This window comes from Notothenia rossii, assembly GCF_949606895.1.
Source record: "Notothenia rossii genome assembly, chromosome: 1".
Taxonomy (NCBI): domain Eukaryota; kingdom Metazoa; phylum Chordata; class Actinopteri; order Perciformes; family Nototheniidae; genus Notothenia; species Notothenia rossii.
This window is the reverse complement of record NC_136912.1, coordinates 93,232,683-93,249,493: the sequence shown is the minus strand read 5'-3', so window position 1 is coordinate 93,249,493 and position 16,811 is coordinate 93,232,683. Positions and strand designations below refer to the sequence as shown.

The window sequence follows — 16,811 nt, the reverse complement described above, 5'->3', positions numbered from 1 at the left end:
ATGGGTTTGAGTAAAGGGAGAATAAAGTAAATGTGGTTTAAGTGAATGAGAGGCAGTGGTTTAAGTGAATATGAGGGGGTGGTTTAAGTGAATGAGAGGCAGTGGTTTAAGTGAATATGAGGCAGTGGTTTAAGTGAATGTTTAAGTGAATGTGAGGCAGTGGTTTAAGTGAATGAGAGGCAGTGGTTTAAGTGAATGTTTAAGTGAATGTGAGGCAGTGGTTTAAGTGAATGAGAGGCAGTGGTTTAAGTAAATGAGAGGCAGTGGTTTAAGTGAATGAGAGGCAGTGGTTTAAGTGAATGAGAGGCAGTGGTTTAAGTGAATGTTTAAGTGAATGTGAGGCAGTGGTTTAAGTGAATGTGAGGCAGTGGTTTAAGTGAATGAGAGGCAGTGGTTTAAGTGAATGAGAGGCAGTGGTTTAAGTGAATGAGAGGCAGTGGTTTAAGTGAATGAGAGGCAGTGGTTTAAGTGAATGTTTAAGTGAATGTGAGGCAGTGGTTTAAGTGAATGTGAGGCAGTGGTTTAAGTGAATGTGAGGCAGTGGTTTAAGTGAATGTGAGGCAGTGGTTTAAGTGAATGAGAGGCAGTGGTTTAAGTGAATGAGAGGCAGTGGTTTAAGTGAATGTGAGGCAGTGGTTTAAGTGAATGAGAGGCAGTGGTTTAAGTGAATGAGAGGCAGTGGTTTAAGTGAATGTTTAAGTGAATGTGAGGCAGTGGTTTAAGTGAATGTGAGGCAGTGGTTTAAGTGAATGAGAGGCAGTGGTTTAAGTGAATGAGAGGCAGTGGTTTAAGTGAATGAGAGGCAGTGGTTTAAGTGAATGTGAGGCAGTGGTTTAAGTGAATGAGAGGCAGTGGTTTAAGTGAAATGAAGGCAGTGGTTTAAGTGAAAGGAAGGCAGTGGTTTAGGTGAATGAGAGGCAGTGGTTTAAGTGAAATGAAGGCAGTGGGTTGAGTGAATGTGAGGGAGTGGTTTAAGTGAATCCGAGGCAGTGGTTTAAGTGAATGTTTAAGTGAATATGAGGCAGTGGTTTAAGTGAATGTGAGGCAGTGGTTTAAGTGAATGAGAGGCAGTGGTTTAAGTGAATGTTTAAGTGAATATGAGGCAGTGGTTTAAGTGAATGAGAGGCAGTGGTTTAAGTGAATGTTTAAGTGAATATGAGGCAGTGGTTTAAGTGAATATGAGGCAGTGGTTTAAGTGAATGAGAGGCAGTGGTTTAAGTGAATGTTTAAGTGAATATGAGGCAGTGGTTTAAGTGAATGTTTAAGTGAATATGAGGCAGTGGTTTAAGTGAATGTTTAAGTGAATATGAGGCAGTGGTTCAAGTGAATGAGAGGCAGTGGTTTAAGTGAATGTTTAAGTGAATATGAGGCAGTGGTTTAAGTGAATATGAGGCAGTGGTTTAAGTGAATGAGAGGCAGTGGTTTAAGTGAATGTTTAAGTGAATATGAGGCAGTGGTTTAAGTGAATATGAGGCAGTGGTTCAAGTGAATGAGAGGCAGTGGTTTAAGTGAATGTTTGAGTGAATGTGAGGCAGTGGTTTAAGTGTAATGGAGGCGGTGGTTGAAGTGAATGTGAGGCAGTGGTTTAAGTGAATGTTTAAGTGAATATGAGGCAGTGGTTTAAGTGTAATGGAGGCGGTGGTTTAAGTGAATGTGAGGCAGTGGTTTAAGTGAATGTTTAAGTGAATGTGAGGCAGTGGTTTAAGTGAATGTTTAAGTGAATATGAGGCGGTGATTTAAGTGAATGAGAGGCAGTGGTTTAAGTGAATGAGAGGCAGTGGTTTAAGTGAATGAGAGGCAGTGGTTTAAGTGAATGTTTAAGTGAATATGAGGCAGTGGTTTAAGTGCCACTTAATTTGAAGTCTTCTGTTGTTTTGGATGCAGGACAACTTCAACATATTTCAATGGATTAGTAGAACAAGGAAAGGAAACTGTAATGCCCGTAGTTCTTCTTCAATTAAAGCAATATTACTATTACCTGTTGCTTTTAGGAAGATATTTGATGAATGCATAATTTCCGTTCTGTATCTTAAACACTACAAATTGGTCCTGAGACATATTAAACCTATGTGTATCAATTACAGCCTAATGCAACTTCAAGAATGTAATGCCATTCCCCTCTAGTGTTGTATAAGTAATCAAAATGTATTTAGATCACAATATGGACTAGTGCAATATCCAAATTGCAGAAAACAAAATATTTGGTGATGGCAGGAGATATCTAAATGAAGTATGACGTCGTCTGCACACTAATCTGGTGTTTAATTGGTACATGTCCTCTTTAATAATCAATTTTGATGTTTTTCTCAATGATATTGTGATTTTTTTTTTTTTTTTTTTTTTTTAAAATAGGGATTCTCTGTTATATCACAAATCAAATCGCAATATCAGTCAAAATGATTGCAGCCCCGAGACTCTCCTCTGCGTTAGTCAGGGTTAACTAACGTCCCGCCTTCATGACAATGTTGTGCCGACTCAGCGACATATCGACTTGTCATTGGTCGGACACAGAAAAAGTGCACTTTGCCGTATTGGCAATTCGAAAATTACCTGAGGTGTATTTTTTTTTTTTTTTTTAGCTTAATAAGGTGCACAGAATGAATTGTTGACAATAAAATGTATATTTAATTTCAGAATTAAATATGCATATACACAAGCTGTAACGTTGGGATAGTTAACACCAAATACAAGCAGCCCCTCATCTCTCCATTCACTGCCAACATGCTATCATGACGTTAGATGTGTGATTTGTAACAGAGCGTGTATCTGTAACTACAAATATGTTGCTTTGGTTAATAATAATAATAATAATTATTGTTTAAATTACATTTCTGTACAGTAGGCCAGTGCAACTTCAATCATGGGGGTTACATTAACAAATCAGTAACAACAAAAATAATAAGTGTAAGGAATCTTTACATGTTACAAAATATATGTATTTTTAAAATATAAGAAACTGTAATAGAGATGATTGGTTAGCTCGTGTTGCTGTGATTTTATTCTTCTTCAGGATTTCTTTTTGTTTCAGCGGCAGTGGATGGAGTGGTTTTAAAAAGCTGGCCTGATTTGGTGCCTTAATGAATCAACTAAGTGTGATTTATTAGCAGGAAGAACAGAGGAGAGGGCTATGGAGAGTCAGGGGAAGGTGAGGGCGAGTGGGAGGTGCTCACTTTGTCAAAGCTGGCAAACCGGTCAGTTTCCCGAGCGCTGTGACGAGGAGGGGAGGAGGGGGCGAAGGGGTCGGCTAAAGGATCCTTGGCAGGCAGTGAGGAGGAAGAGGAGGGGAAGTCTCCTGGAGGCTGCTGGAGGAAGGGTCCTCGTCTCTGGAAGGACTCGGAGGACTCTGTTTTGGAGAGGGACGACCGTTTACCTGCAGAGACACAGAGAAAGAGTTATTTGTATTCCATATTTTATTTCTATGTAAATACTGCAAACAAATTAAAATAGTTCTCTATCTGTGTTTTGAATTTTTGTTTACACACACACACACACACACACACACACACACACACACACACACACACACACACACACACACACACACACACACACACACACACACACACACACACACACACACACACACACACACACACACACACACACACACACACACACACACACACACACACACACACACACACACACACACACACACACACACACACACACACACACACACACACACACACACACACACCATGCTAAAATAGGCAATAGAAATAAGTACGTTTATTTAATTAGCACATTTCAAAAACATAGGGCGATTCAGAGTGCTTTGATTAACATTAAAACACAAAACCAATTACAGAGACACAGAGGAACAGCTATTTTTATTCCATATTTTATTTCTATGTAAATACTGCTTTATTTAACTATATATTTTTATGTTATTAAAGGTTTCTTAAGATAGTTCTCTATCTGTGTTTTTAGTTTTTGTATGCACCATTACATGAAGTCAAATTCTTCGTACATGTCAACCTACTTGGTAATAAACCTGTTTCTCTCTTTTAGTAATTATTTCGTTTTCATTTAATTCACTTTTAACACCAACAATGACTGGAGAAAGGAAGGTTTTTGAACCAGGGATATCATGCTAAGATAAGCAATATACACAAGTACCTTTATTTAATGAGCACATTTTAAAAAAACATAGGGCTTCGACTAGCATTAACACACACAACCAACTAAAGGCCAAACAAAAATAATTATTAAAAGAGAGAAAAGATACAGAAAATTAAAAAAATCGACATTCAGGAGAAACAGTGATAAACAGAAACCTTTTTTAGCCTTTATTTAAAAAACTACAGAAACACACTCAGAGGAAATATTAATAATTCTTTATAATGCCAAAAACTGTGGGAAAATAAAAAAAAATTAACCAGGAGATCATGCTAAAATAGGCAATAGGCTTCTTTGCCATTAGCAGTAAGGTAAGCTTAGGTAAGTTAATTTAATAAGCACATTTAAAAAAACATAGGCAATTCAGAGTGCTTTGATTAGCATTAAAACACCAAACCAATTAAATGCCAAACTAAATAATGATTGAAAGAGAGAAAAGATACAGAAAAGTTAAAAATCAACACGTTATACTAGTAATATATTTAAATGACATCAGGAGGGACAGTGATGAACGTTTCTAGCCTAAAAGGTGCTTTTGTCACACGGTAGAAAGACTGATGAAGCAGCATATTTCTATTTCCTGTTCAGATCCTGTAGATACATCCAAACATGACTGAAAACAATGTGACGATTGTTACCTTAACGCAGCTCGTACTGACCTGGAGGGGGAGGGGGCGGTCTGGTTGGCGTACCCGTTTTGGGAGGCAGGGCTGGGGGCACATCGGGGCCGACCGACTGGCTCTCATCCTGGAACAGGTTCTTATTGTTGATGCCAAACTGGTCCGCACCGTTCGACTGAAACAGATAAGAACAAAGATATATTTTCTTGGTGGATTAAAGGTTTTTCTTTCCTTGTAAGAAGTCCTCCCGGTCCTCAAAGAACTCCACTGGCTCCTCGTCTCACACCGCATCCACTACAAACTCCTGGTCCCCACCTATAAAGCCCTCCACCATCTGGCCCCCCCCCTACCTCACTGACCTCCTCATCCTCTACCAACCTCCCCGGTCCCTCAGGTCCACCTCAGCCGGTTTGCTTTCAATCCCCAAGGCCAAACTCCGGAGCTACGGGGACAGAGCCTTCTCTGTGGCAGCCCCGAAGCTCTGGAACTCCCTCCCCCAAGACCTGAGTCTGAGTCCCTCACCCTGTTCCAGTCCCGCCTCAAAACCCACCTCTTCAACTCTGCTTATCCTTAAACCCGCCCCTCCCCCCTCTGAACAGACATCCTCCTGACTGCTTTTCTGTTTTTGTTTTGTTTTTGTTTGTGTTTTTGTTCTTGTTTTGTTTGTCGACCTTACTCGTAATGTAAAGTGTCTTTGGGTCTAGAAAAGCGCTATATAAACCCCATTTATTATTATTATTAAGTCTAAAAGAGGGATTACAGTAACATGTTTAGAAACGGCATAAAAATGTAACAGATAAATGTAAAAAAGGCACCAAAATTGCAGGTTTTATGATTGATTAGTGTCATCGCTATGTTGGAGGTCGGATGACAACCGGCCATTTAGCAATTTGGTAAAAACTTGCCGTGTTATAAAATACTTTAAAAAATAACCTGATATAGAAAAGCATGACATGGGCCCTTTAGAGTCTGAGGTTGAACTCCTCCACAGGGGAGCATTGGGTATGTGGTCCAGCTATTTCCTCCTAAAACCACAACCCACTCAATAACTCACTCACAGGCTTCCTGAATGATCTGGAGTCAGCTCACTGTGTCGCAACTATCTCTACTTCCCCCTACTGAGTCAGAGCTCAACATAGAGGAGCAGCGTTCAGTTATTATGCCCCAAATATCTGGAACAAACTCCCAGAAACCTCCAGGTCCGCTGCAACTCTGACTACTTTTAAATCCAGGCTGAAGACTTTTCTTTTGCCGCTGCTTTTAATTGAACTATTCGCATCTTAAACTGCACTGTAACTTTTATTCATGTTTATTATTGCTTTTCAATGACTGATTTTAAATGCCATTTTCTTACCATCTTTCATTTTTGTAAAGCACTTTGAATTGCCTTGTGTCGAAAGGTGCTATGTAAATAAACTTGCCTTGCCTGCTGTATATTCAGTGTGTTTCACTATATACTGTACTATATGAAGCAGAGCAACAACACATTAGGGCTGCTCAATTAATCGTATTTTAAATCGCGATTATGGCTTGCAACGATTACGAAAACAACGTAATCGAAATAAAACGATTATTTTTTTATTATGACTTTTCTTTCCTTAAATACATTTTTTTTTTTTTGGGGTTTTCAGTTGAATTATACTTAAAGTTCAGGGTAATCAACTGTTAAAAACATACAGTTCACATTTTTTTTCTCCAATAAATGGATGTTTTCAAAGTCAATGAATAATCACATTTAATAATCGGAATTACAATTATTGACCCAAATAGTTGAGATTATGATTTTTGCCGTAATCGAGCAGGCCTACTACACATCTTTATTACCTTTGTCAACGCACTGAAATCTGCAAAGCCCCCTCCGAAAGACTCGTTACCAAACACTGCAGCAAATGGATCTGAAACACACAAGCATGTAAGAGTCACTGAGCATTTTACACTTTAAATGATTGATTTGGCACTTTATCTTTTAAACAGCTGCAGTTGCGTCTGTCCCCAGAAGGGGGCGCTGCAGCTCAGTACCTGGATCTGAGCTGGCGTTCACGGTCGTCCCGCCGGGAGCAAACGGGTCATTGGATGCTGCAGTGTCCTTCTAAAACACAGAAAACACATTACTGAACATTTTGTGGAAAAAACTGTGGACGTGAATATCCTCAAACCTAATCTGAATACCTGTAACTCAAAGAGAAGTACATCGGACAAAGAAAAACACATTATCTTCACTAAACTCACCTTTAGATTATTATTATTTGCTTTGACTGACTTGATAACACCTTATATGACCCATAGGTTAACACAGTGAACCACTACACATTCTTAAAGTGCCTAAATGATTGCTCTTTTCATTAGGGAGACATGGCTACATCTGATAGATTTTAAACATAATTGTGAACAGAGAGAGACAAATGTGCCTCACGTGTATATAGAAAATATACAATTTATAAAATGATTTAATATCAATTTAAAGCAAAAATAAAAACATTTCCTAGTTCATCTTTTGTCCAGTTGCTGCACACAAACACACCCAGATATACAGACATGACTTTATACGATGTAATAATTAGTGTCAAAACGATTTTAAACAGCCATGTTGTTATTCTTCTGAGCACCAGGAACAGCGCTATGAAAAGAACATGTTATTTTTCATAGATGAGATTTAAATGCTGCCATCTTATTCCTTTTAATAACAATGCACAATAGTATAGCTCCTGTCAAACTTCATCATATGTCTGCCAATATTCTGGAAGGATGTTATTAGCTGTCTGTCAGAGATGTTTAACATTAAGGTCCTTTTGAACGTCAAACTTTGTGTACTTGGAATATATCCAAAGGACTTCAAACAAACTTCAAAACGGAACAAGCTTCTGGATTTTGGCCTTCTTCAAGCCAGGAGGGCTATCGCTTTATGTTGGAAAAGTATGGATTGGTAGTAGTAGTAGTAGTAGTAGTAGTAGTAGTAGTAGTAGTAATAGTAATAGTAATAGTAGTAGTAGTAGTAGTAATAGTAGTAGTAGTACTAGTAGTAATAGTAAGAGTAAGAGTAATAGTAGTAGTAGTAGTAGTAGTAGTAATAGTAATAGTAATAGTAATAGTAGTAGTAGTAATAGTAATAGTAGTAATAGTGGTAGTAATAGTGGTAGTAGTACTAGTAGTATTAGTACTAGTAATAGTAGTAGTAGTAGTAGTAGTAGTAGTAGTACTAGTAGTAATAGTAAGAGTAGTAGTACTAGTACTAGTAGTAGTAGTAGTAATAGTAGTAGTACTAGTAGTAGTAATAGTAATAGTAATAGTGGTAGTAGTACTAGTACTAGTAGTAGTAGTAGTAGTACTAGTACTAGTAGTAGTAGTAGTAGTACTAGTAGTAGTAGTAGTAGTACTAGTACTAGTAGTAGTAGTAGTAGTAGTAGTAGTAGTAATAGTAGAAGTAGTAGTAGTAGTAGTAGTAGTAGTAGTAGTAGTAGTAGTAGGTTGAAGGAACTTTCTGGTAGTGTTGGTGTAGAAAGACTGACATACATCGCTAAGGGCAAGCGGAAGGACTCTCTTCAGCTCTGGGAGCCGTTAATGCACATTATGAGGGACTGCCTCTGAAAGGAAACTGTGAAATTACCTTGTTTTACTTTATTTGTAGCCTAAGCTTTTAATACTGGTGCAAGTTGACGGTGTGAGTATGCGTAGGTCTGTGATGTACATGGTATTTGGTTGTTGTTGAATAAGAAAATACCAATAAACATATTGTGAAAAAACAAACAATGCACAATAGTTCCTCTAAAACAGCCACACTCACCAGGGCGAGGTCAGAGGAGGGGAGAGCGCAGCTGAACGGATCCGTCCCTCCGTCCTGAGAACCAAACGGATCCGTCTCCACGATGGCGTTCACTTTGCCTCCAAACGGGTCGGAGTCGCCCCTTTTGTTCCCCGTGGATCTGAACGGGTCAGTTGAAGCTGTGTTGGGAGCTTTGGAGCTGAAAGGATCTGGATCAGCTGCTGGAGCCGAGTCAGAGGGTTTGGATGCAAACAGGTCGGGTTCTGGGACTCCAGTGGTCGTACCGAAGGGGTCCGCTGAGGCAGAGAAAGGGTCTTCTGAGGAGAAGGGGGCGCTGGAGGCCTGGCAGAAAGAGTCCGCTGCAAACGGATCGGATCCTTTAAACGGATCTTCTCCAAATGGATCTGGGTTAAGAGAAGAAGCAACAGAACGTTTGAAAGGGTAGATCAGGCATTCTCTTTTTGAGGATTTCCCGGACATGAAGGAGATTAGTTTGCCTATTTATCACTTTTAAATATACAGGTTTAACTTCGATGACTCACCTGGAACTTCTGTCTTTCCAAAGGGATCATCTTTGAATGGATCGTCTATGAGGAACAAAAACAAACATACTTTCAAATATAGGGATTTAATTTGAAGACGATATTAAAAACACGTTTCAGAAAACCCCCAACCTATTTGTTCGATTGTTTTTATTAAATAAAATGGATTGCATTATATACATTTGAATCCTCCAATCCATCAAGTATAACATAAAAAACAAGCAGATCTAGTGGAAACTAGTAACGTAAAAAACACTTCGTACAATACAGTAGATTTAATTAAATCTGTAGGTAAACCTCAATATGAAGTTTTAACTGAAATGCATGCCTTTGAGGCTTTTGTGGGCCGAGTGCAAACCTGTTAATCAGACTGTTTGATCAACATCTTGAAATGCTAAATAATAGCTTTTTACAAACCGGTGTCCCAAGAATTGAGAAATAAGACTTGTGTGCATAAAAAAAGTCTAAGATCTTCCATTTCAACTTGTAAAAAAAGGGGCCCATAATTATAATTTATAGATTAGCGTTTATTCAAAGATTCAAAGGTTTTATTGTCATATGATAAGATAAGAAGAATGTTTGTGTTGCAGCAGCATAACAAAACAAGGCATTGTACAATACAAATGAAAAGACTAGAAATAAACAAGAAAAATATACATGTTAGCAGCGTTTCCGCCAGGGGGGCGTCTTGCCGTCATTTGCCGCCCTTATTCAGCTCGGAACGCCCTGAACTCGAGCCGAGGGCGTCCAAAAAGAATAATAATTCGAGAGAAGATCAAGTTTTTATCGCTTGAAATGACGAAAAGGAAAAAGGACATCCCTCTGTTGGAGGGGCGAAGGAGTCTGGTGGGATTATTTTCGCCGCCAGCAAAGCGCGTTCCTGTGACGGAAAGTGTACTGCCGGCATGCCTTGACTGGGGGTCCTAGCGGAGCACGCGCGTGAACTGCGAGCACCGGAGCCTCGCAGCAGCGAAACTGAGGCTCTGTGGTAACATGAAGAGCCGTTTGGGAGCCGAGAGAGCGGGCTCTGTATTCTCCATGACACAGACAGTCTGTGGTTTGTACTTGTTTCACTTTTGTCTAGTTTCTGAACAGATATGAGGAGCTGTGAGCTCTGAGTGCTAACAGCTAACGTTTTGTGGTTCTCATTGAAGATGACGTCACGGCTCCGCCTACACTGCGTTACTATAGTTACTGCCCCAGCAACTAAACTGTAATGGAAACTCAGCATAAAGTGAGCCTGGCCTACCAAGGCCTAACGAGGCCTAGTCATACCATACAAAGCCGTGCGAGACCCTGCGGTGGAAATGCGCCGTAAGAAGAGCAGAGCCAAATGATCCGGCTCACTAAAAAGAGCCGGAATTCCCATCACTAATACGTAAAGAGATAGTATCTATAAGGGACGGCTCAATTCAAAATTCAAGTCACGCCCTCTCAGCCCTGGTCTGGCGGAAACACTGCAGGTTAAATTACACATTTACAGTAACAAAATATAAAGCAAGTTAATATATATACATAAGTATGTGAGGCATGGAAAATGTCATATTAAATCGATTATAAATGTAAAATGTCCAGTGTGATTTTAAGTCCAAGAGAAGCTATGGAGCAGAGAGTTCTCTGCCAGACGGAGGTGATTTGTTATTTGTGTGAATATGCACATAAGCTACAGTGTGGAAATGGAAATGAAATTCTTCTGACCCGAGCTCCTCCAACAATGCAACATATATAATAAAATACAAAAATACAAAAACAAAATAGAGCAAGAAGTCTATATACATGTAAATAGTATTTATACCAATCTTTAGATGTTTGTGTGGACTCACTGTCAGACAAGGAGTTACATTAGTGTAATTAAAAGACAAGAAATAAAGATGCCAAAATGTAAACATGTCAAATAGAAATAAAATAGCATTAAAAAAGTAGAAACTACTCCTTAGATGTTCGTGTGGACTCACGGTCAGTGAAAGGGTCCGGATGGAAGAAGTCCATCTCAGGCAGGGAGGGGGGGCTGGTGAGAGGCGGGAGGGAGGGGGGGGCGACCTGAGGAGGTGAGGAAGACGAGGTGGTGTTTTCTGAAGAATCTTCCTCCTCTCTGCTCTCTGGCTCTGGAGACGCTACCTGTTAAACAGCGCAGTAGATAGGTCAGGGGAAATAATCGATAAAGCAGAGTATCACGATACTTTGCGTGGCGATATTGTATTGGACGACAAGTATCGATATTTTATTATATAAACTATTCATATTGCAAACCCAAATTAAATTTTTTGTTACAATTGCTTTTCATCAATCCACTAGATCAGGGGGGTCAAACTCAAATACACAGTGGGCCAACATTTTAAAATGGGTTCTAGTCGAGGGCCGGACTGGTTCAATGTTTATTGCAGAACTTATTGAAATGAACTTATTGCACATATTAAATCTGGAACTAACAAAGCTTCAATGATTGCCTATAAAAACAACATTAAACATTAAATAATCAGTTCATTCATTTCTTATGGTAGGTAGGTAGGTAGGTAGGTAGGTAGGTAGGTAGGTAGGTAGGTAGGTAGGTAGGTAGGTAGGTAGGTAGGTAGGTAGGTAGGTTATTTTGTAAATTGTGTAATCTTTAGTATAATCTTACATAGTATACAAATCTTTTTTTGTATCTTTGATATTTTTGTATGCATGCTTTTTAGGTAACATTAAGCTGTCTTTGGCTCTTTTATGTTGTAACAAATGTACATTTCCCCTCTGTGGGACTAATAAAGGTATTCTGATTCTGTAGATACTTTATCGATCCTAGTTTGGGAAATTATTTCGTTGTAGAAGCAGAAGTGTGTTCAGACTTTATAATACAATACTTCAAATACTTGAAAAAAAAGTGGAAAGGAGAATTAGCAATTAAAAATAAAATGAAAAAATGAAAAATATCATATAAAATATGAACAATAAAAAAACATATACAATATTCTGGATAAAACAAAACTAAATATGATATTCTGGATAAAGTTATGTTGATGTTGTCTACACTTAATTACTTCATCCTTGAAACTTCAGGGAAACATGAATGACTATGGAGTTAAAGGACTTTTGTCAAATTGAATGTGTTTACCTGCAGTGGGCTGTCTTCTCCATCATCCATGACCTCTGAGCAGACGTCAGCTGTTGGGCTGCTTTGTTCCTGGAGACACGAGGGGAGAAACAGAAACCACTAGTGTGACTATCAGAGAGATATCCTGAGAAATTAAGTTATATTCAACATTTTGTACAATATTTCTGTTTCTAAGTTTGCTGGTATTGCATGATGGGTAAGTGCTTAACAATTATAATAAGAGATTCTTATTTTTAAATAGAGTTCAATGGAGTGCTAAGGGAAGTTAGCATGACTGTCGCTTCTTAAAACAACAATTTAAATGGGACTTTTTCTTTTGGTTTTTGATTTATTGCCAAAGAATGTGTGTGGCATATAGACGTGATGGGTATCTTATTTTTTCCCTTATACCAACTACCTTTTTCAAGATACGTAAAAGCTACACGTGAGGTATTCATTTATGTACATTATGTCATAGAGCACGTGTCAAACTCGAGGCTCGGGGGCCAAATCCGGCCCTTGGTGGATTTAATTTCGGCCCTCAGGATAATTTCTAATTCCTATTAGATCTGGCCTGCCGGTATATTGCACGCACACCTTCACTCCATCCTGAGGGTCTCCTCAGCTCAGAGCCTGAGCCCAAACATTGATGACCTTGCACCCAAGATGAGATGCCAAGTGTCTGAGCTAGCATCACAGAGCAGCACACTGAGTTTAATGGATGTTTCCTTCTGCACTTTCTCTCTCACGACAACAGGGCATGTTTGGTTTCTCTTTGAGGGAAATAGTTTTGTTGAAGCTGTTGTTGGCCTGTGGGAAAATGTACTCATAAGAAATGACTCTGGAGAAGCTGCAGATAGAGCCATAAGAAATGAATGAACTGATTATTTAATGTTTAATGTTGTTTTTATAGGCAATTATTTAAGCTTTGTTAGTTCCAGGTTTAATATGTGCAATAAGTTCATTTCAATAAGTTCTGCAATAAACATTGAACCAGTCCGGCCCTCGACTAGTACCTATTTTTATATGTTGGCCCACTGTGTATTTGAGTTTGACCCCCCTGTCATAGAGCAACAATGTTTACATCTATTGAACTTGTGTTAACCTCAGAATTTGTTTCAGGCTCAACTAAAATGCTATTTGAAAATCCTATTGAAGAAATGCCGATTTATTTCCAGGTCTTAGTGCTAATTTCTTCAACACTCTACAGTAGGGATGCATACCGGTATCCGGTATTACCGAAATACCGGTTACTGGTGGCTACGGTATACCGTACCAAAATCAGATCCGGTTTCGATACTTAAAAAACATTTTTTTTAAATTTAATTTTAAAAGTGAGTCCGTGGCCCGTGATGGCGGGTGTTATAAATTAGATTGCATAATCGTTTTTCTTCATATTTTATGTATTTTTCATTGTTTGTTCAATACTAGAAAGGTAAAAGTCCCACAAATGAAATGGGATTTGTTTTCTCTCACCAGTGAAGGCAAATGTTGATTTTAAAGATGAGATTTGTTTGTTTGTGCAATGCCGAGATCTCATGACCTTTATTCTATTATTTATTTGTTCTCTAGTCAAATCTCAGGTTTAACATGAATTATAACGGTGCTATAACGGTCTGTTTGCATTGACAAGATGTGCTATTCACGCGGCACACCTGATGGCGGGTGTTATAAAAGATATTCCATAATCGGTTTTCTTCATATTTTTTATGTATTTGTCATTGTTTGTTCAGTAGCCTACTAAAAGGTCCAAGAAGTCCCACAATTTAATGTAATATTCATTTGACATGTTAACTATATCGTAAAGCGCTTCATGGGAGTAATTGTGGGATGATACATTTTCAAAGTATCACGATATGTATCGGTTGAGTATCGGTATCGTTCAGTGGTATCGGTATCGTAAAAAAGTCAACGATATGCATCCCTACTCTCCAGTGAGTTTTTGGAGTAGGAGATAGTGTTGTTGGCTTTATGTCGGCTTCTTTCCATCCTTGAAAGAAAGAAAGAAGTGAAGTGTATTTATTTCTCTCACCGTGTTCTCTTGTAGCTTGGTGAAGGTCGACAGATTATTGTAAATCAGCTCTGACGAGGCTAAACTCGTGTAAAGATCATCCAACGCATCACGTTTAATATTTTCCTCCTCTGAAGTCTTTGGACTCTCTTCCTCCTTCTCCTCTTCCTCTTCGTTCTCTCCTCTCTCGTTTGGATCTGAAAGTTCATTCGGCTCAAAGAAAACAGCTGCCGGTTGTTCCTCCTTCAGCTCTTTGGGCTGGTCCTCCTGGAAGAAGTCCCCTTGATGCAGCTCCGCGGTGGGGCCTCCTGATCCGTTGACCATGACAGGAGAGCTGTCCTCCAGCGCTCTCTTCCAGCTGAGCTGAGCAGTCACTGACCTTTCCTCCACCTGAAGGTTGTTCAGTTTCTGCTGGACCTGAGAGCAGAGCGTGCAGAGGGTTAAGAGAAGGCAAACAAAGAGAGCACAACTTTATTTATTTGTTGCAGCCACAAAACACTTAAAGGTGGGGTAGGTAAGAATGGAGAAACCACCTCGAGTGCGCTAGAGTTTGAAAATACACAACTGAAAAAAATCTGCCCCTTCCTTCAGACTTCCTTACAGAGCCCCTCCTCCAACACACACAAACTCGCACATGACCAATAGGCGCTTTCACACCAAGTACTTTTCCCACAAAGGTTCATGAGAACTTAGTTCATCAGAACTCTTTAGCTCTCATGAACTAAGTACAGATCGCGTTCACACCAGAATAAGTCCCTGAGGGAGGATTAGGCAAATGAAGCCGCTGTCGTCACTTCTTCTTCTTCTTCTTCTGCTTTGAGTTTACTGGCAGGCTGCAAACAACTTCACGGCGTATACTGCCACCCGAAGTCCCCGGAGTTGGGGAAGGCTTCAGTGGAAGCTGCTGGGACTCCCAGCAGCTTCCACTGAAGCCTTCCGAGTAAATCGCCAGAACGCCGACACCTCCTCATCTCCACCGCTCCCATGTTTTATTTTGTGTTGCCATAAGTTAGTCTCTCTGCGTTTCTGCGCTGGGCTAATGCTAATAATGCTAATGCTAATCCCGCTAATGCAAGGATAATAAAATGGCGGCTTCACAAAACTCTTTGGGAGTTTGAGGGGGCGTGGTTTGCAATCCGCCCAGCCAATCAGACACATGAACCTTTTTCTCCCACGGAAGTACCTGCTCTCTAGCAGGGACGGAAAAGGTTCTCATGAACTAATTTTAGTTCCGGCTCTTTTTGGTGTGAACGCGACATTTCGGAACTATATCGGAACTAAAGTGGGAAAAGTACTGCGGTGTGAACGCGGCTAATGAGGGCACGAGATAAGTTTGTGCACAGATGGAAGGCTGACAGGGAGGTAGGCCATCCAGTTACTTTAGCCGGGCCGGCTCAGATGATTGGTTGTGCTTTTTACAGCGCTACGGCTTCCACTGATGATATTTTGTTATGTATTTATCATCAAAGCATTTAATGTATTCATTGCTATCGGGATGTTAAGAGCATTCCATGGAATATAACAAAGAGTGTTTCTGAAGTGAATTACCTACCCCACCTTTAAAGTAGAGTGTAAAGAGTAAACATAGTTATTTAAGACATAACATAAACTTGAGTTTAACCAAGTGAACATATACAGCAAACTACCCGTAATAATACAAAATAATAATCAATAAAACCAACATTTGACCAATAGAATAATGTGAATAATAAGGATAAACAACAGATGAGTAAGACTAAATATGAATGAATAAAACCAGTCAAATAAATATCTATAAGAACATATAAATAATAATAATTAAAACCAACAGTTGATCAATAAAAAGGGAATACTTAAGATAAGCAACCAATCAGTAAGAATGAATATGAGTTATGAAAACGAACAGAAAGTATTAAAGTAGTAAAAAGGTTCAAACCTATAAATAAAATAAGTTAAAGAGAACGTTTGTAACTTTGTTCTGGGTAAATTGGAGACTCACTGATTCCCCCAAACCGACCTGTGCGACCTGAGTGAAGGAGTCTCTGACGGACTCCTGCAGTGGGGTCAGCTGCTCCTGAGCCGCCTGCACTTTCTCCTGCAGCTTCCGGCTCTCCTCCTGCAGAGAGAGCAGCTCCTCTCGCGCCTGAACCAGCTCCTCCTCGAACTGGCAGATCTTCTGCTCCTGCTCCTCGTGCTCCGACTGCAGCGAGGTGATCTGTGGCGGAAGAAACCGTGGTGAAAAAACGGAGAGACTCGAGTCAGGATTTGCAGTTACATTTTCTTTTTTCTCTTTGGAAGTTTCTTAACTTGGTGAAATGAGCGGGAAAGCATAATACAGGGGTAGACATTAAGGGTCAAATTCCTCTGGCCCGGAGCATTCGTCCAAAAAATAGAGTACCGTAATTTTCGGACTATAAGCCGCGCCTTTTTTCCCATTTTTCGACGCTGCGGCTTATTTAACGGTGCGGCTAATCTATGGATTGTTACAGCTAACGGCCACTAGGGGACCTCCTAAATCTATGGATTTTACAGCTAACGGCCACTAGGGGACCTCCTAGATCTATGGATTTGTACAGCTAACGGCCACTAGGGGACCTCCTAAATCTATGGGTTTTACAGGTTACAGTCCACCACCTTTAACTCTATGGGCTCTATGGCCGGTCCGCGCCCCCCACCTTTAAGCGGCGGGCTCCAGCAGGAAAAGCTG

General features: G+C 39.8%; 2 protein-coding genes across 7 annotated transcripts in view; one reads left to right on the top strand and one right to left on the bottom strand.

The window, feature by feature from the left end:
- The window catches only part of LOC307013683 (transmembrane protein 131-like), a 179,921-nt gene that overhangs the window by 109,676 nt on the left and 53,434 nt on the right, over positions 1-16,811 (top strand). The window lies entirely within an intron of this gene.
- Positions 1-16,811, bottom strand: part of eps15 (epidermal growth factor receptor pathway substrate 15) — a 58,842-nt gene that overhangs the window by 4,586 nt on the left and 37,445 nt on the right. For 4 of the 6 annotated variants that reach the window (XM_079641063.1, XM_079641064.1, XM_079641065.1 and 1 more), the window contains exons 15-24: positions 16,104-16,319; positions 14,147-14,542; positions 12,136-12,204; positions 11,000-11,162; positions 9,045-9,089; positions 8,524-8,906; positions 6,762-6,831; positions 6,567-6,637; positions 4,782-4,917; positions 3,171-3,370 (exon numbers count right to left, since the gene is read on the bottom strand). In XM_079641063.1, coding sequence (XP_079497189.1) covers positions 3,171-3,370; positions 4,782-4,917; positions 6,567-6,637; positions 6,762-6,831; positions 8,524-8,906; positions 9,045-9,089; positions 11,000-11,162; positions 12,136-12,204; positions 14,147-14,542; positions 16,104-16,319 — 1,749 coding nt within the window. The remainder of the gene's footprint in view (positions 1-3,170; positions 3,371-4,781; positions 4,918-6,566; positions 6,638-6,761; positions 6,832-8,523; positions 8,907-9,044; positions 9,090-10,999; positions 11,163-12,135; positions 12,205-14,146; positions 14,543-16,103; positions 16,320-16,811) is intronic. The other 2 variants (XM_079641066.1, XM_079641068.1) reach the window with 1 other exon arrangement.